The sequence below is a fragment of the Callospermophilus lateralis genome, chromosome 7 (genome assembly GCF_048772815.1).
Source record: "Callospermophilus lateralis isolate mCalLat2 chromosome 7, mCalLat2.hap1, whole genome shotgun sequence".
NCBI lineage: Eukaryota > Metazoa > Chordata > Mammalia > Rodentia > Sciuridae > Callospermophilus > Callospermophilus lateralis.
The window spans coordinates 131,382,248-131,404,762 of record NC_135311.1 but is presented as its reverse complement, the minus strand read 5'-3'; the positions used below and the strand labels follow the sequence as shown (position 1 = coordinate 131,404,762).

General features: G+C 56.7%; 1 protein-coding gene across 7 annotated transcripts in view; it reads right to left on the bottom strand.

Moving 5' to 3' along the window:
* Positions 1 to 21,100: 21,100 nt before the first annotated feature.
* Positions 21,101 to 22,515, bottom strand: part of Ubr4 (ubiquitin protein ligase E3 component n-recognin 4) — a 128,620-nt gene continuing 127,205 nt past the window's right edge. For all 7 annotated transcript variants that reach the window (XM_076861150.1, XM_076861153.1, XM_076861152.1 and 4 more), the window contains one exon: positions 21,101 to 21,478. In XM_076861150.1, coding sequence (XP_076717265.1) covers positions 21,414 to 21,478 — 65 coding nt within the window. In that variant the 3' untranslated portion in view covers positions 21,101 to 21,413. The remainder of the gene's footprint in view (positions 21,479 to 22,515) is intronic.

Here is a 22,515-nt window from a genome sequence, read left to right as displayed (position 1 = left end):
GCCCTTGACCTGGTGGCCAGGAGGAGAGGGGTGGAGACGGGAGAGGGGCCTGCTGCTGTCTCTCGGTCCAAAGGCAAGATTCAGATAGTCCCTAACTCCCTGCACAAAGCCAGGGCAAGACCAAGAGGTAAAATAGAGCCGGGGTCATTGAGGGCCACAGTAACCCCCAGATCTGGCTGCGGTTGGTTTCACAGCTGCGCAGCCTCTCACCCTGTTGGCTGGCGGGAGCACCCCTGCCCACACCCCCAGCTGGTCTGCAGGAAGGGCAGCAGGGTGACCACTCTGCAGGGGTCAGCAGCCCGGCCACGGGCCCACCAGCCTGGACTGAAGCTCTTGCACACGATGGCCCCCATACCTTCCTTCCGCCCCTCTGCCCAGTCCACTCCCCCTGAGGTCCCTGGGGAGTGCCACTGTCCACTCAGCCCGCCTGCCCTCTGGCTCCATCCCTCAAGGCATTTCCCCTAGATTCTGTTAACCATCTTTCTTCCCAGCCAGCGGACCTGTCCCTTCAAGCCAGAGCCTTGTGCTTGGGCGCTTGGCCTCCGAGCCTCGCACCAGAGATGGTGCAGAGGAGGAAGCGTGAAATATTTCTGGGAGGGGAACACTCTTGAGGAGACAAAAGAAGAAAGTGGAGAACAGGGAGGAGGCCAGGCCAGAGGAAGAGGGCGACGGCGGTAACACCGGGCGGTCACCGTAGAGCTAATGAGCACAGTGAGATGTTAGTTAAGGAAGGAATGGGTGGATAAAGTAGAAAACGATCTTGGGGCCCAGTGGAGACACAAGTCCAAACTCATTTTGGGTGGTGAAGAGGGATCTACAAGGTGGAGGGAGCGGGTAACTTTTGCCCTCTTCCGGTCCCTGATCTCAGCAACTAGGAATGTGCTCAGTCCCCCTGGGGGCAGCAGTCAGTGACATTTATTGAGTAACCTCTGGTTGTTTGGGACATATTCCTGGCATGGACTCCATGCTGGCAACGCGGAGGGGAACAGGCGGCCGCGCCCGCAGCCCCAGCCCTCAGAAGCACTCACCAATCACGAAGCAGGCAGCTGCGGACCCCACCTGGAGGAACTTCCAGTGAATCCCAAGGAGCTAAGGTCTGCTTCATTGTCAAGGCCAGGTCTGGGGACCTAGGAAAGAACAGGGACAGTGTGGCATGTCACCTCCACCCTACTCCCAAGCCATCACGGTTTTATTTGGGTGCATTTCCCTTGGGCTCGCTCGGCTCCAGGTGTGATTTTTGGCAGAAGGAAGAGGAGAGGCAAGGGACCTCCAAGGAAGGGGCTGCTCTGCCACCCTGTCCCTGCCCCTCGCGCCTCCCGCTGAGCTGTGCATCCTGGTGGCGGGGTCGTGACCCTGTCCTGTGGGTCTCGGGCATCACCTGGTCTCTGGGCACATTTTTACTAGGCCGATGAGCAGTACACCTGCACGGGGGTGGCAGTCCTCTTGGGGACTCCGAGAAGCTGGGCAGGAGGCTTCACGGCTTCCAGGAAAAGCGAGCAGCGAGCGTCCCCTCCGGGACCTCCTCTGCACCCCCTTCTTCCACTCATCTGCTCACTAGGTCGGTCCAACAGTCAGTCAGCAAACCTTCAGGGGACCCAGGGGAAATAAGACAGAGGGCAACCATGAGGGTGTTCTCATTTTGAAGAGGTAACAAACAGCCAAAGACAATTAGAACTGGGCGTGCTAAAGGCTCCACGGAGCTGCCCAATCCCTGAGGAGCCCAGAGGGTTCCCAGGGAGCAGGGGCCCAGCCTCCATGTTTCCGTCCACTCTGTAGCCGGGCCTCCTCCATCAGCTCTGGAAATGCTGGGGAGGAAGATTCCGCATTCTCCAAATGGCCAAGGTAGCTCCCTACGAGCAGGACCCTGGCCCTCCTCATTAGGCCAGTCACTTACTGAGGATGGCGGTACAAAGACACTTTGTAAACTGGAAAACGTTGGCTTGGGAGCAGAGGTGGCCACCCAGACTGGAGGTCTCCAGCAGGCAAGGGCTGGGCCTCGCCATCTGACGCTCATTGAGCGACTCCTGAGTCAGGGCTCTGCCTCCTCCATTGGACACAGGCTCCTGTCTGAACTCCGCAGGCCCAGAAGACCCTGCGCCAGGGCTTCCTGCTGAACTTGCCCCACTAAGCGCATGCAGATGGCCACTGCCTTCACGGCCCAGCCGGCTCACCTGGGCCCTCTCTGCCCCGCCAGGAGAATCCTCGCTGTACTCTCACTTCTGAGGCCATATTTTTAAGCCATTTGTTAAACCCCCTTATTACCTGCTGGGTGCCGTAACTTTGAACTAACTTCGTACTAAAATGTAAATGACTTCACAATCTTTTTTAAAAACATGTTCCCAATTGACTGATAAAAATCATATGTGGGTTGGGGATGTGGCTCAAGTGGTAGTGCAGTCGCCTGGCATGCGTGTGGCCCGGGTTCGATCCTCAGCACCGCATACAAACAAAGATGTTGTGTCTGCCGAAAACTAAAAAAAAAAAAAAAAAAATTATTAAAATTCTCTCTCTCTCTTTAAAAAAAAAAAAAAATCATATGTACTGATGGTATGCAACGCCACGTTCTGATGCAGGTTCACCTCGTGGAATGGGTCAGTCAAGCTCATTGCTCCCTGCGTTAGACCTCATCCTTTTCCAGAAAACAACATATTGTTGTTCACTGTAGCTGCTACATTGTTCAGAAACAAGATCTTATATTGGAGTTAGGAAAAAACCTAGCGCTCTAGTTCTCCACCTTGATGGTGCAGGGTCCGCCTGGGAGTTTGGGGAATCCCAGGGCCTAGTGGCTCTCCAGGGCAGTCAGAACCCAGGGGCGAGGTCCAAGCAGACAGATACACTGCTTTAATTTCCCAGGTGAACCTATGGTATAACCAGATGTCGGGACTCTTCTACACCCACCTCTTTCCCAGTGCAGGAATCCGCATCATGTATTCATTCAGCATCCATAAAGCACCTACTCGGTGCCTGAACCAGGCTCAGAACCTGGTTTGCTAGCCTTTCCTTGAATACCGCCAGTGACGGGGGACTCGCTGCCCCACCGAGCAGATCTTTCCCCAGGAGCCAGTTCCCGGGCGGTGGGTGTGGAGGAGCAGAGAGGGGCCGGGGAAGGGAAACAGGCGGATCTGGCTGGGTCCTACTGTGTGCCCGCTATGGTGCGGGAAGCTGTTTCTTTGGCACTTTGTGCTCCCCTCCCTCACAACGTTGCTGGTGAGGAACTGAGGTCCAGAGACTAGAGAGGCGCATGGAGCCCGCTTAGCCTGAGTATGGGGAGCGGATCTACACTTAAGCATCACTGCAGTGGGTTGGGGGACCCCAGGCCAGGGACCATGCCCAGGCAATGTGTCCAGGGGTTATTTCCAGGTGCCAACCTCTTAACCCCACCTCCTGCGCGGATTCTCCCTGAGTTCCCTTCTCTCTCGACAGAGAGTCCAAGGAATACATTTGTCCCCAGTACCTGGGGCCAAGTCACATGAAAGGAGCCACGTGGGCAGAGCGCGCTCACCCTCCCGGCCTATCTGTGGTGACACTGAGGTCCTGGTGGGTGGAGAACATCACCGTGCCACTCCCTAGAGGTGACAATCCCAGGCCAGAGGTGACAGTGGCACCCTAGCCTCCCAATGGCAGCTGCCCTTTCCTGCGCACCAGGGGCCCACCTGTCTCTGACACACCCCTGCGAGCCCAGCACCGTGCACTCTCAGAAGCCTGCCCCCTGCACTGGCTCCTGCCCTGGACCAGTGCTCCAAGCCACAGGTCCCCAGGGGGCGTGAAGTCCAGTTAGTGGGCCGCAGCCGCATTTTAAAAAATGACATGGAATGGGGTAGAAAAGAGTAGAAAATTGCGCATAATGGAGGAGCGTGTCCCTAAAGCTCTGGGCGCAGGTGCGGGTAGACAGCAAGTCCGCCCTGGGAAGCGCTTTTCCTACTGGAGCTGGGAGCACGGTGCCCGTGGACACTGTCCCACTGATGCAGTGGCTCCCTTTCTCACTGGGGGAGGAATGGCACCCAGAGGTGAGGGCTCAGGGAAACCTGACTCCATCACCCTGTTCGTCACTGCCCAGAAGCGTGGTAAGAGAGAAGGTCTAGCAGCCACCACCAGGCAGGGAGCAGTGGCTCCCTCTGCCAACAGCTCATTCCTTCCAGAAGGTTCCTTGTTTGGACATAACCTCCACAGCCAGACGGTTCTAGAGAAAACCCTTAGGAGCCAGGGAAGGGGAAGAAGGCCTGTGTGGCAGCATGACAGATGGGGGTCAGACGTCAGGAGGACTTCCATGAAAGCCTTGGAGACTGGGATGAGCGAAGCCACGGGGATGATGGAGCCATAGACAGCAGGAGGGGCCTTTCCCTCCAGAACAGTTTGGCAGACTTCTCCGTCAAGCTGACTGGTGAGTTGGTCACGGGGCCTCTCAGGAAGCTCAGGCGATACCCTGAGGCGCGGTCTGGACCGAGGCTGTGGGAAGTTGGAAGCAAGGGGGAGCGGGCAACCAGCAAGGGACACAGCAGGGCCACCCAGCCACCAGGGCTTGCAGCCACTTCTGCAGCCCAGCCCCCTCTTGCCAGCCGCAGGGGTGGCGCTCCCAGGGGGCATGGGAGCAGGATTTGGGAGGCCCAGCTGGGCCAGCGAAACCCCTTAAAGCCAGTTGCTCCCAGGCCCCATTTTCCTCCTGCGTTAGATGAATAATGGCCTAGATCGGCCTGTCCCCTAGAATAGGACGTAGCCACATGCTGAGAGCCACAGCCAGTCAGAATGACGCATGGCATTTGTGCCAGAAGGGAGTGGTTGAGAGGTGACACCAGCGAGATAGTGAGATGATGATGGTTGTGTTAAGCTGTGTATTCAATTGTATATTAGACCCCTGCTGTCCCCCAGCTACTTTGGAGTTCTCGAAGGGATTCCTGGAGAGTTCGCATTGGTTGGGGAAGTGCCAGAGGAGGGATTCCGGTTGGTGGTTCCTGGAAGGGCCGTGTGGGTAGTGTTCGCGGGAGTTCGGATAATAAAGGGGTTCCTGTTTTGAACCTAGAAGTGCCTCCTGGTGGCTCAGTTATTTTGTGCCCAGCCAGACTGCGGCAGCCACACGTATTCTAGAGCCATGTATAAAGTAAGAATAAACAGGCATAATTTACTTTAATAATATGTGGTTTAACCCACACATCCAAAATGTTATCAATTCAGCATGAGTCTTAGAGACCTCACCTTCTCTCTCTCTTTCTCTCTCTCTCTCTCTCTCTCTCTCTCTCTCTCTCTCTCTGGCGTATCTTACACTCACAGCACACCTCCATTTGGGCTGGTCACGCGTCCACGGGAGCAGTCCTGGAGGTCAGTGGCCACCTCATTGCTGTAGGCAGTCCCAGGCCTCCCTAGAGGGTCAGGCTCCCGTTGAACCCAGGCCCTGGCTGGTCCAGTTACAGAAAGCCACTCAGGTGGCCCATGTAGGAGTTCCTTCAAGTGGCAATAAAATGCGTCATTGATTCTGGAATCCAACGCACCTGGCTTACTGAGCTTTGTGCTCTGGGCCACTTATTCATCCTCTCTGGGTGTCCATTTTCCCATCTGGAAACCGGGAATGATAATCACACGCTATGATACCTACTCTATGCCCACACGTGTGGTTCTAAGGTTTTTATGGATATCAGCTCTTCATTCAAGAGCCTATCATTCAGTGTCTCAATCCATGGGCAGCAGAGCTGAGAAGCACAGAGAGGTGCCCAACATCACACAGCCAGTATGTGGCAGAGATGGGATTCATACCCAGGACTCTGGCTCCAAAGTCCTTGTGCTGAGCTCCAGAGTCACACTGCTAACTTGAGGTGGCCTTGAGGATCAAGAGCAGGACTTCCCTGGAAGGGCACAGCCTCTGACCCACAGCGGGCATCTGCTGTTGCTGCTGCCCTCAAAGAGGCAGGAGAGCATGTGGGAAGAGCCCCTGTGTGACCTCCAACACCTGGGGCCCACTGGGTCATGACTGACCAGGAGACAGCCCCTCCTGTGCTTTCCTTGTGCCGCCCCCAGCCAGAGGCGGAGAGGGGAATTTGAGAAGGTGTGTCCCTCATAGCTCAGTGCGGAGGCCTCTGAAGGTGACTCAAGGCCCAGGCTGGTGGCTTTGGCGATGGTGGGTGAGATGCAAGAGGTGGCCCCGTGAGAAAGGCTTTGCCAGGGCAGGGCCAGGAGCCAGGAGCGGGCACCTCATTTGGGTCCCACCGCAGTAGGGCAGGGACGAGACACCTGGAGGAGGGACTCAGAGGTCAAAGGACCAGGAGCCTGGAGGTGGCCCCTGGCCTGGCGGCAGAGATGCCTCCACGGTGTGTGTGTGGGGGGGCACTGTCACTGTCACAGGGAACCGAAGTCGGATTCAAACAGGCAAGTGGGACTCAACTGTTCCAAAAGCCACCAGGAGGCCACACTTCCTCCAACCTCCGGGCGGGCTGCCTGTCCTGACCCCACAGTGGCTCCTGGGCGACGAGTCACACCATTATCTCCAGGCCGGAAAGAGGGGCGTCTGCATCCCAGCGCTCCCAGCCCGGTTCCCACTCTCCTCTGATTGGTCCTGCCTCGGTCACATGACCACCCTGAGCCAATCGCTGTGGCCAGGGGAATGGTGAACTCCGATTGGTGAGCTGGGGCCTCCAGCCTCCCGCTGGGCGGCTGTACCTGAGACCCTCTAAGTTCCCTTTAGGGTAAATGGTGACGTCATCCAGCAGGGGGATGGGAGGCATGACAAGAGTTGGGGTCCCTCTTGGCCGTCATCACTCTGGCTGCAGCGGCTTCTCTCCCTATTGGCCTCCAACAGGTTCCGAGTCCCACGAGGGCAGGGGCGGTGTCTGTCCTGAATGCCAGTCTACCCCAGCACCTGGCCAGGTCCCAGTCCCTTGGTGGGTCTCTCCAGCAGCCACCTCCCCCAGCAAGTCTTCCCGGATTGCGCCAGACAACCCTAGGCGTCTCCCCTGCTCCCGGCCCGCCAGCTGGCAGGTGTCTGGGAAGCCAGAGGAGGGGCAGGCGCTCTGCCCGCTCCCACGCCGGAGCTTGCAGGGTAGTGAAGCGGGCAGCCGTGGCCAGGCTGCTCCGAGGTCATGATCAAAACCAGGGCATTGTTCTCGGGCTGCTAATGGCATGGTGAGCGCAGCCTGTTAACACAGCTTGGCCGCTCTGCCCGCCCGGCCTGGAAGAGAGCCAGACACAGAGCCTGGGGCAAGACAGGTGTCCCCAAAGCCAAAGGTCCCAAAGGATGACAGCCTCTGCCTCACCTGGAGACCCTGCCCCAGACCTACAGGATCTGTGTCTGGGTGCCCAGGAACCTGCCTTCCTGACAACCCCCCCACCCCTGGGCCATTCTGGAGCCCAGCCCCACTCCAAAGCCAGGCCAAGCCCTCTCAGCCCTGCCTGGTTCCCCTTCAGAGTGTTTCAAGGCGCAGGAAGTGGCTCTGACTGACAGGAGAGGAGCTTGGGAGAGGAAGGCTCACCCAGCAGTGGGTCCAACCGTCCTGCTGGGCTGAGGGACCCAGGTCCAGTTGCTGCACCTCTCTGTAGGGAGATTGACTGTGGGTGGGGCCCTGGCAATGGGCTCACTTAAATAAAGTCTCTTTGTGATCTTTAAGAGCCCCCTCCCCAAATTCTAGAAGCTTCAACCCCCTGCCGCCATAATCGAGAATGACATGGAGCTCGCGGTTCCTGGGAGAATGAACCCCTGGGGGTGAGGCTCTGGCTAGGGCCGGGCAGCTTGACCAGAGCAGGCTCGGGAGGGTTCGGCCCTCTCTGGGCCTCTGTTTGCCCATCCATGAGAGGATGCGCAGCTGTAGCACCCCAAGGCGCTGCACCAGCTCAAACGGGCTGAGGGAGGGAGTGCCCGGGCTCGGCCAGCAGGGAACCCTCCGCACGAGCCCCACCCTCTGCCTGGAGTCCACAGCTCTCATCACAAAGACTTTGGTCTCAGCTGACACTGTGGACACCCTGTTCCCTGGGCATGCAGGGAAAGACGAGGCCGCTTTACCAAGCCAGATTAAGAGGCAGGGCAGTGGACGTGGCCAGCCAGAGTCACTGTGACTATGGGGTGGACTTCCCCTGGACGGTGGCTTCAGAGGAGGCACGGCTCTGAAGAAGGTGGGGCACACCCAGATCAGAGGACACTGGGAGATTAGGGGAAGGGGACACAGTGTCATTAACCCAACCCTCTCCTTCGCTTCCGGTGCTACAAGCAATTGTGAATGAAAACAAAGCCACAGGCCAGGACCTGGAAGATGGGGGTGACCAGAGTCGGTGACATACATGACCCGTCCAGGAGGACTTCCTGGAGGAGGTTCCTTCTGAACATCCAGGGAAACGGCAGAGGTCAGCAGAAACAGAAGGCAAAGCCAGCAGATGCAGGGAGCCGGCGAGTCACCAGGTGACATCAGATGAGCACGGGCGACGTCCAGACTTACCTGAGAGCTGCGCCCGGGTGCTCTCACCTGGGGAACGCTCTTCCTGATGCTCATTTTATGTCTTTATACTAAGAATAATTTTAAGTTCTGAAGAAATTGCAGACCTATATAAGATTTATGCCGGAGTTCCCCCCTCCCCACAACCTTTGAAAAGTTACTGACCGAGGGCCCCACTGTCCCCCAATTTTCTAATATTTATTTTCTACAAACCAGGACATTTCATTTCACAGTTAAACCACCAAGTCAGAGTTAGGGTTGAGAGTTTACTAGTTGATCGTTTCCGCTCCGTAGACCCCACACCAGCCTTGCCAACTGTCCCCGAAGTGTCCCTGTATTGGGGGACCCCCTGCAGTGTCCTGAGGCGTGAGGTTGTCAGGCCTTTGTCAGTCTGGGCTGGTAGCTCAGTGCTCCCTTCCACAGCTGTGGTGCTTTGGAAGATTCCAGACCAGTTAAATTTGGTAGAATTTGGGTTTGGCTGCTGTTTCCTCGTGGCCAGAGTCAGGATAAGTGTTTTGGCAGGACCTTGTCTGGTGGCGCGACTGGGTGTTTTGCATTTGTGACATCAGTGGTGATGTTAGATTTTTAAATGTGGTCATTTGTTAGCACGGTGGCTATCAGGTTTCTCCACTGAGAAGTTATTCTTTCTCCCTTTGTAATTAAATATTTTGTGAAGAAATACTTAGAGCCTGTGTGAATGTCCCAGGCCTGGTCCCAGGCCTCTTCAAAATCTCAATTTATTCACCCACTTACCTCTGGAGCGCGGTCTTGTGGTCTCTTATCCGACGGGTTACAATCTACGACGGTCCCTGTTATGAGAATGCAAAAATTGTCCCCAGATTTGGTCAGCAGTTGCCCCTTCAGGCGGCTCCATGGCATTTTGACAGATCACCATCATTCTTTTACCGTTTCCTGACTTGCTGGCGCTAAGAGGTCTTGCGGGCTCACTCATCTCTTCCCTCGTCCCTGCTGGTCCCTGGAGGACGGGACCTCCAAGCCAACGGCTGGGGGTGGGGCTGCTGCCAGAGCCTCTCAAGAGACAGGGGCAGGCTCAGGACAGGAAGTACATGCACACTTGGGCCCTCTGTCTCCGCAGGTTCCACGTCCTCAGGATCAACCGCCTCAGATGGAAAATATTTGCTAGAAACCCTGCACCCGTACTGAGCATGCGTGGACTCTTTTTCTGGTCACTCTTTTCTGCACAACAAACTTTTTCTGGTCACTCTTTTCTGCACAACACTCTTTTCTGCACGTCGCATTTGCGTTGTATTAGCTGCTGGAAGTCATCTAGAGATACTTAAAACATATGGGAGGATGTGCTGGGTTCTAGGCAAATACCACTCCATATGCACATTTCCATCTGTATCTATCTATCGCTCTCTCTTATATGCAAACCATGAACTCACTCATCCTGGTACCTCAAATTCCAATCCACATCATTCATTTTTTTTTTCTTTTTTTGGTACCAGGGATTGAACCTGGGGGCATTTAAACTACTGAGTTGCTAAGGCTGGCCTTGAACTCGAGATCCTCCTGTCTCAGCCTCCCTGGCCACTGGGATGAGAGGCCACCGCGCCCAGCAATGTCATTTGCTTTCATTTTCTCCCCTCCCATACGTGTAACTTCCGTGTCCCTGATATGAATTCTGGTCCCCCTTTATCCTCAACGTATTTACCAAATTGATCGAAGCCCCCCCCCACAGAGACACCCCCGACATCCCTTCCCCACTTGGGCTCTCCCCGCCAGGCCTCCCTTCCGCAGGTCACCCCCTTCCATTGCTGGGGCTCTGACCCTTCTCTGGGCCACTTTTGCTGCGGACACCCACGCTCCTCAACAGAGCTAGCAGGGGCTCAAGCCAGGAAGCTCTCCAGGCCCTTGTGACCCAGACCCAGGCTCTTCATCACTGTGTTTCCCACAAAATCCAGAGAGAGGCTGTCTGGGCTGCTCCTGATTTCTCCCGACTGGGGCTTCCAAGGAATGCAGGGAGCTTCAGCCACAACCCCAGGGGGAAGGGGCAGGCCACCTCCAGCCCTTGCCGGGGCTGCAGACCCGGCCCTCTGCTCCACTGGCTTGCAGCTTAGCAGGGCCCTCAGGCCTCCGCAGGGTGAAGTTGGGGGTGAAGGATTGGGGGTGACTTCCCACCTGTGGCAGATAATAAAAACATCGTACTTTTAAACAGCACTTTTCAGTTCACAAAGCTCTTGGTAAACTTGCTGAGTCTTCACTGTGGTGAGATCAGGAAGCCTGTTTTATAGTCAGTGATTTGGAGTCTCAGGCGGTGGCCGGCAAGAGACTTGACTCAGAGACCTGAGCCAAGTCCATATGGGACAGCCAGGCGTCGGAGGTGGGAACCCCATTTAGGCCTGGCTGTCCAGGCCCGAGCCCCTGAGTGCCCCCTGCACCCCACCACTCTGCTTCTGTCTTCGGGGATGGCTTAGCTCAGAGGGGCTCGCCACAGCCCCACCCCCTCCTGAAGACCCTGGGTGTGCACTCTGAACCCCACATGGTGGGGTATTTCCGTCCCTGTCCTCAGGAGTTCACAATCTGGGGCAGACATCACAGCGGAGTTGGGCACCCACACTCTCTCTTCCTGGAAGCCCAGTGCCCTCTCCCTTCCATTGGGACCAGTCACTGCAGGCTGAACCTGTGTGTTCTATGGGGTCATTTGCCTCGTTGTCCCTAGTGAATCTCATCTACACCCAGGACAGGCAGCCCCCCTCAAACTGGTGTCCTTCCCCCATTCGAGTCTTGCAGGAGAAACCAGCCCCCACGAAGGACAGAACCCCAGTCAGCAGGCGCTGGTGGCAGGCGTCGCCTGGGGCTCAGGGCGGCTCCTCCAGCCCAGAATACAGGCGGGGCAGCCAGCTGGGCAGGCGCGGTCCTTAACCCGCACGTGTACAGGGACCGAGCCACCAGTGCTGCCTCGTGGCAGCCCCGGGGAAGCCATGCTCCTGCAGCGGGGCCACTGCACGGGGCCCTGGGAGAGGCGCGGCCTGAGTCAGCCTGAGCTGAGCTCAGCACCAGCTCACCTGGCCCTGCCCAGGCGCCACTCCCTGCAGTGGGAACAGCCTTGGTTCCCCCAAATTCCGCAGGCTGGGAGCCGAGTCTCCGTGCAGCCCAGGACGGGCAGTGCCACCCTCAGCAGGTAGAGCCATTTCCGCCAGGCAGGACTGTGGGGGACTTCCAAGGACTCTGCCCACCCGAAAACTTCAGGGGCCCTAACCCTCCCCAGGGTGGAGGACAAGGTCATGGTCGGCTAAGGGGCCGTCTGGAGTAGGACCGTGGCCTGAGTGCCCTCCATGACGCTGGTGAAGACAGATCTCGCACAGCGAGTCTCTGCTGGGGCGAAGCACATGTTGGCCGGGGTGGCAAGGTCACCCAGAAGGGAAAGGGTCTGTGGAAAGACCTGGGGCCTCGGCTTCCGATCTGGAGAACGAGACCGTCTCCAGCAGGGGCTCTGTACCGCTCTCCAGGCAGCCTGAGGCTGAGGCAGGAGGAGCACAAGTTCAAGGCCAGCCTGGGCAACCTAACAAGGCCCTGTAACAACAGTAAATAAATAAAAAGGGCTGGGTGGGCTGGGAGTGTAACTCAGTTGGTAGAGTGCTTCCCTCACATGCACAGGCCCTGGGTTCAATCCCCAGCACCACACACACACACACACACACACACACACACACACAGACACGCACACACACAAAAGGGCTGGGTGGGTAGCTCAGTGGCAGAGCACTCCTGGGTTCAATTCCCAGCACTACAAGAGAAGAAGGAGAAGAAGAGAATGAGGGGAAAAAAAAGAGGAGGAGAAAGATAAGAAGAAATACCCCAAGGCCCCCACTCTGATAAAGGGGAGCAGGCAGGACAGGATGGAGTCTCTGCCCTGAGATCTCAGGGTACCTGGCATCTGACCCAAGACAATTACTGCTCAAAAAACTAAAAATGGAACTACCGTGTGATCCAGCAATCCCGCTTCTGGACACGCACACAGAGGAGATGAAATCCGCCCGCCAAGGAGACTCCTGCCGTCCACGTTCCCGGAAGACCTTGTTCACAGCAGCCGAGGTGTGGGTCGACCCCGGTGTCCATCAACGGGAAAGTGAAACGTGGTTCCTATACACACTAGGCAGGTTTGAGAAAAGAAAAAGATCCCAGACGACACGGATGACCCAGGCGGGCGCTATGCTGGGTGAATTAAGCCAGGCACAGAGAGCCAAATGCCGCATTGTTCATTTACACATGGAAACTAACAAAAAAGGAGCTCATAGAGCAGAGCAGAGAGTGTGGTCCCCAGGGGCAGTGGGCAGGGCAACTGGACAAACATCAGCTCCGCAGGAGGAATAAGGTCAAGAGATCTCTCACACGACATGGTGACCGTAGTTAATGCGTTGTGCACCTGAGCGTTGCTCAGAAAGTGGATTTTAAGAGTCCTCACTGCACACAGAGGTCTGAGAGGTAGAGCCTGCGTCAGGTACTTGATTCACCCCTTCCAGATGCACACGCACTCAAAACATCTTGCCACGGACCATAACTAATACGATCTTTATTTGTCAGTTTTGAGTGAGGTGTTTGCACTCCACCTTGGGGGACCGAGGCTGAGCTGTGCCTGCAGTGCAGGGGGCAGCCCACCATCAGCCCGAAGTAGATAAATACAGTAACTTTGAAGCACAACAACATCTTGTGTAAAAACAGGACAGTGGGAGAGAGAACGAGGAGGACAACACGGACAGAAGCTCTGGGAGGCCCTTAACCATGGCATGTGAGCTGAGATCTGAGGCCTGAAGAAGCTCTAGAAGTCGGAGGGAAGGGCTTTCCAGGCAGAGGGAACTGCACAAGCAAAGGCCCTGGGGCAGAGAGAGGGCTTGGCTTGCTGCAGGGTCAGAAGGGCTGTGCAAGAGGAGCTGTTTCTACATGGCTTTGTCACATTTTGGGGGCCCTGCTCCCCCCAGCTCCACCTGTTACTTGAGCAAGTGAACACAGTGAACTGCTTCCTGTCTCCTGAACCTCAGCTGCCCTTGACTGTGGACTTTGGGTCCAGAGTCTCAAGATGAGGGGAATTCCTGCCTAACACAAAGAGACCCCAGGCTCTGGAGAGGACCAAGGCCACCCCTGGGCAGGCCAGAAAATCGCCAGGAGGCAAAGACCTCGGGCCCCTGGCTCATGGCTGTGCTGCCCCCACCCCCAGCCTGCCTTGGCTCAGGTGCCTAGACTCATGTCAGACTACACCTGGGGCCACCCCTCCAGAGATGGTGCCACAGCTCAGGACCTGGGACCAGCTGTGCAAGGTGGTGGGGCCCAGTGTCACAGTGGCAGGGCAGGGAGGGGGGCTGCCCCTGACCAGAGGAGGGAAGGCGGGATGTGTCGCATGCTGTGGCATGGACCCCAGCTCTCCCTGCCCTGCCCAGGCCTCTCTGGGGACCAAGGGGCTCGGAGTGAGGCTTTCCAAGGACAGGGTGAGGGGGGCTGACCTGGGAGAGGTGGGGGAAGGAAGGAGGGAAGAGGAGGCCCAGGAGGGCAGGGGTGGGTGGGGAGGAGGCGCAGGTTTCAGGAAGGTGGACAGCTGGGTTGGCAGGTGCTCTAGGTGGAGATGTCCCAGAGCAGAAGGAAGGTGGGGGGGAGCGGGGGGAGGCACAGACGAGTCCCCACCTGGGAGGCTCCACAGCCACCCAGCTTGTCCAGCCTCCCACCCGTTTTGGGAAGGAGGGTGGCTGGGCGTAGGACAGCCTCCCCGTGGTCCCCAGGGTCTCAGGCCACATGCCTCTGGTCCGTGGCTGTGCTCTCCGCCTGGGGTGAATCTGGGGTTCCCTGTCATATCTCAGTCCCCACCAACCAAGCCACAGCTAGCCTCACACCCCACCGGGATGAAAGGAGCCTGGCCAGGCTTTGTCTGAACCAGAGCTTGGCAAACTCGTGGAGTCAGAAAGGACTGGGGCTTCGAGGGCCCCGGGTGGCGTCAGGCCCTGGAGCGCCCTCCTGGAGCGGGTCGGCCTCCCGGACAGCAAAGAGTCCTTGCCATCTGCCCCACAGTCCTGGAAAGTCAAGTGCCTAGGTTTTCAAGATAGTGTCTGACTGGAACAAGGACAAAGACAAGTAGCAAGAAATGTGGATGGTGGCCTTAGGTAGCCATGGACGGAAATCCCTGCTCTTCAACTTCTGACAGGGCAGCCTCCGTCCCCTCACCTCTAGGATGGGGAAGAAAACAGTGCCACCCCACAGGGTGACGGCTGAGCGCCCTAAACCCTCACCGTGGAACAAGGCCCACATCAGCTGTTGTTGGGACCTGGTCTGAGCAGCGCCTCGGTCAGCCCAGGACCAGGCTGCAGGCCCGCCCAGGCCCGACGCCCGTGAACGACATCCATGAAGGTGTGCAAGTCCCTGCCCTTTTGGGCCTGTTTCCCCGTCTTTAAGTCAGACTAGACCAAATCACTTCAGGCCCTTCCACCCCCCAGGAGTTCATAGAATGGAAATGTCACACGCAGGTGGGCCATGGTTGCTCAGTCTTCCCGGCTGGTGCTCCGGGCGCCATTGAGAACTGCCCATCGGGCTCGGGGCTGCCTCCCCTCCCCTGGCAGGAAGAAAGCCAGGGAGCCCCTCCCTGGAGGTGTCGGGTGGGTGGCAGGGCTGCTTTCGGCAGCAGACACTGTCCTCCCTGGTTCCTTTGGGCTCTGAGAAGCCTGTTCTCACCACGGCACAGCCCCACCCACTGGGGGACCAGCCAGAGTGGCAGGGAGGGGAACTGGCTGGCTCCCAGCCTGGCCCCAGGAAAAGCTCCTCAGAGGCCTCTCTTCCCACATCAGGGAGACAACTCCTAGAACCCACACTCTTCCAGAGCGCTCTTGGTCACACCAGTCCTGGGAGGTAGAGCCACTGTCCCAGGGGTGGAGCAGCCTGTCTGAAGTCACACAGCCAGGATAGAACCAGAACCCTGACCTTTCCACCTGATGGAAGAAGCCCTTTTAGCTGGACATGAGCTTCAATGTCATCAACCCCCATGTGACCAGCCTGACACATGGCTGGGCTGCCCCTTCCTGGATGCCTCCCCACTGTGACGGGGGACTCAGCCCCTCCAGTAGCTCTTCCCACTGCACAGGTTCTGCCGCTGGCACTGATTTTTTTTTTTTTTTTTAAAGATGGAACCCAAGCACCTCCACACAGCCCTTCCTGGGCTGTCATTCATAAGCCTAATGACTTATTTCCACAGCCTCCATGAGACATTTCAGTTTACATATGAAGAAACTGAGGCCCAGAGAGCTGAAGGATTGGGTTCAAGGCCACCACACAGCCAGTCCTGAACCCAAATCTGACTCCAGACCCTGACCCTGATGACTTTGCCTCCCATTCCTGGCCACCAGGGCCACATGCAGAGCCAAACAGCGGGACAAGGAACTGCAGGGTCAGGTGCTGGAAAGAGGATATGGGGCAGGGTTGGGGAGGACCTGGGGCTGGCCAGGGGGTCTCAGCACAGTTCACGCAGGGGCAGTAGCTGCAGAATGCCAGAGATGAGGGTGCTGGGACTGCGTCACCTGCTCACGACCCTTGGACAAGCCTCTGCACCAGCTTCTGACACCCCCAAACACACGCTCCAGGCCTGTCCATCTCAAGTTCCCCAGACACACTACTCTCTCCCCAGCTTCCAGGCAGGGCTCCTGTGGCTCCTGTGGCCCCTACAAAAGGGGTCTGTGCTTGGTCTCAGCTCCCCCTCTGCAGGGGCTCCTCCAAGTGAGGAATCAGTGTGTCCAGCAAGCTCACGGGTTGGTCAGACTCAACAAAGAAAAGTACAGGACACCCAGTGACACTCAGAGAAACAATGGGTCATTTCTAAATATTAGTCTGACCCAAATATTGCACAGGACATACTCATACTAAGTTGTCCTGTGCAATACTGGAGAGATACTTAGGTTACTAAGTCGTCGACCTGAAGTTCACATTTATTTGGCCGCTGGTTTTGCTCTGGCCGCCTGATCTGAGCACAGCCTGTGGATGAGGCACCCCCATCTTGAGCCCCAATCTCCTCATTTTAACAGAAATAGTAGCTGACCCCAGAGAGTTGTGGGCACAAAGGAGGTGATACCTGCTACTGACATGAGCAGGAGGTAAGAGGGGTTTTCCTGAGGCAGAAACCAGAGGGAGGGACGTGTGAAGGGCAGTGGGCCTGGTACCCTGGCCTGGGACACCTCTGTGAGTCAGTTCCCCTGTGAGGTGACAGGAGCCCTTTGCCCACCAGAAGCAGGAGGGGTGTGAGGGCTGGGAGCCCCAGTCAAGATGCGCTCTGGAAAGAATCAGCCTACCCGCCGCCACTTGCAGGATGGGGAGAGGAGACAGAGTGGCATTGTTTGACTCTTTGTAGCCATACTCCACAGGGTTGTGACCCTGTCCCCACGGACAAGCAGATTCCTGCCACAGGAAGGGGCCAGGGCCAAGAGAGGCTGTGTGATTGGGGCTGGGCCACCTGCACTCCCAGCCCTAAGCCCCATCAAACAAAAGCCACCTTCTAATTGCCCTGTTTGCCCTGGCATTAGGGCCAACTGGGGCCCACATATTGGCCCTGTCATCCCAGCCCATAGCTGGTTCCCAGGACCTTGCAGCTCATCTACCCAGCCCCGAGCACAACTCCCAGCATGAGGCAGTTAGCCTTCGGCTGTGTCCCCCACCACCGCCTGCCTGCTGGGCACCTGGCCAGGTCCTGGCTCCCCAAGCTGCTGGGAGCTGGGATGATCTAAATGAATCCATGTGTAGGCCAGATAGGAAGCAGGACCAGATGAATGAGAAGGGCTCAGGCTGTCTGGAAAGACAGGGGCTAGCTAAATCTCATTTACAAGCTGTGTAGTCTTGGGCAAGTGAGCTTGCCTCTCTGAGCCTTAGGTTCCTAATCTGCAAAATAGAAAGAAAAGTAGTAACTGAGGGTTAGCAATCATGCCGGGCACTGTGCTCTGGCCAGAGAAGGTACTCAATGAGTATTGTGGCGTCTCCAAATTTCTACTCCTTCCTTCCTCTCTCTTCCTTTCCTTCCTTCCTTCTTTCCTTCCCTCCCTCCCTCCCTTCCTTTCTGTACCAGGGATTGAAACCAGGGGCGATTAACTACTGAGCCACATGTCCAGCCTTTTTAAAATTTTTATTTTAAGACAAGTTGCTGAGGCTGGCCTCTCAAACTGCCTCAGCCTCCTTAGTCTCTGGGATTGTAGGTGTATACCAACACACCAATAGAGACCCTTGTAGCTACTCTTGAAGACTGAGCAGGATGGGGGAAATGGACTGACAAGGTCATCAGGCAAAGGAGGTAGAGAGAGCTGAGGGGCAGAGGTCAAAGAGCAACAAGTGTGAGGCCCCTCCTACACTCCTGCCCACAACACCAACACCAACAGGCCCTGGATGGGCTCTCCCACTGATCACTCCTGTGCTTGTCACCTGGGGCTAATTCTGCTACTGTCTGGCCCCTGGATTCAGACCCAGTGAAGTGTGGATTTTGCTGCCACATGCCATCTGCAGATGGTGGCCACCAACAGTGTTTCATGTCCCCAATGTCTGGGCAACTCCTGCTTCCTGCTCCTCCTTGGCCCCATCCCAGGAGGGTGCTGAAGGGGACAGTATGACCCCTCGCTCCCGAGAGGAAGCCCCACTGTTCCAGCAGCTGAAGTTCAGCTCAGCGCCTGGGCCAGAGATCTGCCCCGATCTAAGCCCAGTGTGGACAGAGGGGTGAGCAGGGGACGCTCTACTCCATAGGTTACTCTGCTCACCCCTGAACCCCGCACCACTCTTTCCTGTGGGTCACACCCTGCTGGGCGACACATGGCTGGGCTGCCTGTAGTGCCCCTGAGCCCTGCACAGGACCCCTGAGGCCTGGACATGGGTAAGCACAGATTGTGAGTCGTGGCCTGGGGAAGTCCCTTCCTCCTCTAGGTGCATTATCCCCAGCCCTAGAGAGTGGGGGCCAGAGGGCTAAGCAGCAGGGAGACAGCCCTGCATCTGCATGCGCCTGGCCCAGCATCTCCAGGCCCTTCAGGAGGCCACAGGGGGCAAGCTGGCAGCACACAGAGATGGGGCCAGGCTCCAAGACTGGGCAAGAAACAAGGACAGGTAGGGAAGGGAGAGTCCCCCTGGGGCAGGAAATGTGGTACAGCAGAGACAGAAAGGAAAGCAAACACATACATCGCCAAGGCAACTGCACTGCTGGGCGAGGCTGCGAGTGCTCGCCTATCGGGTCGGACGTCTTCCCTGCCACCCAGAGAAGCAACGCGCAGTGCTCCCCAAGAGCCCTCCGCCGCAGTCTCTGTGTACTGCTGCTGCACACGCTGAGCACGGCAGCTCAGGCCAGCATGGGCCAGATTCTAGGCCTTTCTCCCAAACTCGCTTATGGCATCCTCACACAGACCGGGAACTAGCCCAAGCCCCAAGGCAGAGCTGTACCCCCCTGCTGAGCCCTATCTCACCACAACCACATGCCACCAGATGAAAGGAGCCCAAGACATTCAGCTGCTTTAGTTGGGCAATGAACACTTGCCACACAACCTCTGGCTGCAGGTCGGGTGAAAGCGCACCGGCTCCACTCCCAAAGGCAGCCTCAGCCCCTCACCAAGGTCCTCCAGCTCCAGCAGGAAGTATGGCCAGTTCTCCTGACCAGGGGTCAGAGCTGACAGCCCTGGGCCACCTCGGTCCTTCCCCTCCTGGTGCCTGGGCCTGGGCAGGCGAAGCCCCAGCTCCCCAGGAACCAGGCAGAGGTCCCCATCCCTGCTCCTTCCGTCATGGCTCTGTCTCTCCCTCTGCAAGTGAGTGGGGACCAAATAACCTGGGCACAGACAGGGCAGCCAAGAGGCCGAGGCTCTGTCCTGGGCTCTGTCCTAGCCCTGCCCTGGGGTAACCCTCGGCAGCCAGATCCGGGAGCCCCATCTGGGGACTTCCCATGTCCCTGTTGCTGCTCCTCAGCTCTGCTTTCAGCCCCGGCTAAAAAGGTCTGTTGTGGCCTGGGACACCAGAACCAGCTCCAGGCAAACAAATGGCCCTGCCCTTAGGGGGGATCTTCGACAGGAGAAAGGGGTACCCTGTGGGGGTCTGTGACGAGGATACTCCCAGTCTATAGGCCCAGACCACCCAGGTGATCATCTCTCTCATGGAAGCAGAGCTCCACGAGGACAAGGCCTGACACACTACTGGGCCCTTGGTGCCCACCTGGTACCAGGCAAACATGTCAGCTGTGGAATGCATGGTCCTTGGAGTCCCACATCCTGACTCCCGCAGGCGAGGCACCTTTTCTGGGGTTGTTCTCTCATCTGGAGACTAGAAAACTGCCACCTAACTCAGGGCTCAAGAATGAAATGCAAAGAGCTTAGCACAGCCCCAGCTTCTCAGCAAACATGCCTGGGGTCGGGGGGACAGGTAGTAGGCCTAGTGAAAAGCGGGGACACCCAGCTTCCATGCAATCTCTAACAGAGTACTGAACTTGGGAAGCTAGGACACCAAGATGGCAAGGAACACCGGAGGCTAGACCAACGACCCTCCTCTAGTAACTGCTGCACACAGGCTTCAGGGGCTTCAGCTGAGCTGCCACCAGGCACTGCCAGCTGGATTCAGCAAATTCCACAATGGGGCTGAGAAAGACAGCAACCCAGGAAGTGGCTGAGGACAGAAGGCGCTTGCTGGTGCTGCTCCCAGGGCCGTGGGACGTGGCTGGGGAGGCGCTGCTCTCCCTACACCAGCTTCCCCTCCCACTTGAGGCCAAGGCGCAGCCCTGGATCCATCACAGACTTGCGTGGCTACTGTGTCAGCAGCTTGCCTGGCATGGTGGCAGGGCCACTGGGAAGCTGTAACAGTGGGCTGGGGCCAAGATTCTAAGGCCTTCACAAGACAGACACCTTGTAGTGAGCTTTGGAGACTCTGGGGGCAGGCTAAGGAGAAGCTTTTGAAGGTTCTGGGTCAGTGCCCAATGTCCCAAGGTGTGACAACAAACACAGCTGCCTGCAATAGAGACACCCAACAGCAAACCTGGCATCCAGCGGGTGGGTCCAACTCCCTGTCCACACTGCCCCCACCCCAGCCCCATAGGACGCCGCTCTTGATTTACTCCGCACTAGCTGTTATGGGATAGCAATTCCACACAGCCCCAGGCCTTTTGCTAAAATCTGGGAGAGGCTCTGAGGAGCCCCCATGAATGTGGGGAGGAGGTCTCAGGTGCAGAATGCAGCTTCAGAGGCACAAACCTGACCACTCTGGCTGCTGACCTTGGCACATGAAGTTAGTTCACTGGCCCTTCTTGTCAGTGAGGAAAATGGAAATAGCAGCTACTCTCGTCCTGATCCCAAGTCTTCCCTGGCCTCTCTTCCCATGACAACCCCAAAGTCATCAAAGGATGCCCAACAGGCAGCCAGCATGCTCCAAGGCCTGCCAGAGAAAAAACAGTGTCTGCTCCACTGTGCCTGCCCCCTTTCAGCTGGTCACTAGAAAACTACCAGGGCCCCTGAATCTGGATTCCAGCGCTTAAGGCCAAAAATTAAGATCAAGGCCCTGGCCTGGAGCTGGTCAGGCTTTGTTTTGCGGGGGGAATCATAGCCATTAAATGCAGTGCCCCGACTTATTGGCTGAGAACAGACGGACTCCCTGTGGGGCTGACAAGAGGCCCAGAGCCTGTTCTGGTGTTCACCCCACTGAGGGCTGAGCTCAAGCACCTGGCAGCATCACAAGGTGGGTGCAAGCAGGAGTCCCACACCTTAAGTCATTCGTTTATTTCTCAAGATGTGCACACTCAAGTATTAAGTTGGCCAGGACAACTCATGGCTCCTAGGTATGTACAGGTCCTTCAATGGCTTGGGTTACAGACAACTTCATAGCTAGGGCACCACACACACACAAGATAAAACAGGAAGCCTAAAAACCCCAAGCCACTCCAAGAAAAATGAGGGAGGGGAGAAGGGTAATAATGCAGCATCCTGTGGGGGGAATCAATGCACGAGGAGGGGACAACAGAGGGGTGGAAGGCAAGCTAGCTTCAATCTCCGTCAACTGCAGCTTCCGTGGGGATGTTCAGGGGATCGAGTTCAACAGGTCCTTCAGGAAGCTCTCTGGATCAGTGATTTCTGACAGAAGACCTGGAAAACACAGAGCAGAGGGTGGGTAGGAGCAGCGTGCACAGCCCCCAGCCCCAGCAGAGTCGGCGAGGTTGAGAGAGACTGAGAGGCGAGCAGGGCTGCATGTGGCCACACAGACAGCATAAGCAGGCACTGGGCTGAAGAAAGCCCTCCACCGAGGCCACTGCTAGGAACAGCCAATGCAGAGGCTCCAAGCTCTTGGAAGAGCTGGTCAGTTGGCAGTGGGCTGGGAAGAAAGAGGAATTCATACTGCATATCATTCCATACCTTCAGCCGGTCTCATTTCCAGAGAATGAAAAGATAAACGTAAACAGAGGCATTCTCTTGATAATGAGATCTGGGGGAAACTTTTTTTCCCTGCATTTTTACACTTACACAATCCTCACAATGAGCGTCAGAAACAGTGAAACCGAGAACCAAGCTAGCAAAACAGAGCTAGGCATGTTATTACCTCTGCTTTGGCCCAGGGCAGCTTCCTATCAGGACACCTCTGACAGAAGGCTGTGAAGCAACAACGCTGTGACACCAGAGGGCCCTGAACTTTATTCCTAGGTGGGCTTCCCAGGCCTGGAACCCAAGTCACCTCCCCCTGCTATTACCTGGTGCTGGATCATGAAATCCAAACATAATTTTAATGTGTTTGCAATTAGGATGACAAATTTATTACACAAAGAATTTGTGCACAGGAGGAATAATGAACCTCGGCTTCGCTAGCTTTGGGAAAGGAGCCGTCTACCAGTGACTCCCACAATATGTCTAATGTGCTACCCTATTTAGACACTCAAGAGGTGCTTTTTGCTGTTGGATTTACCATCTATTTAAGAGTTAAGAGTGGAAAACCAGCCTCAGCAAGAGCGAGGCGCTAGGCAACTCAGCAAGACCCTGTCTCTAAATAAAATACAAAATAGGACTGGGGAGGTGGCTCAGTGGTTGAGTGCCCCTGAGTTTAATCCAAAAAAAAAAAAAAGCTGTGACATGAGAGGTCCCTGTCCCCAAAAGGCAGGAAGAAGACAGATTCACCCCCTTTCTCATGTTAA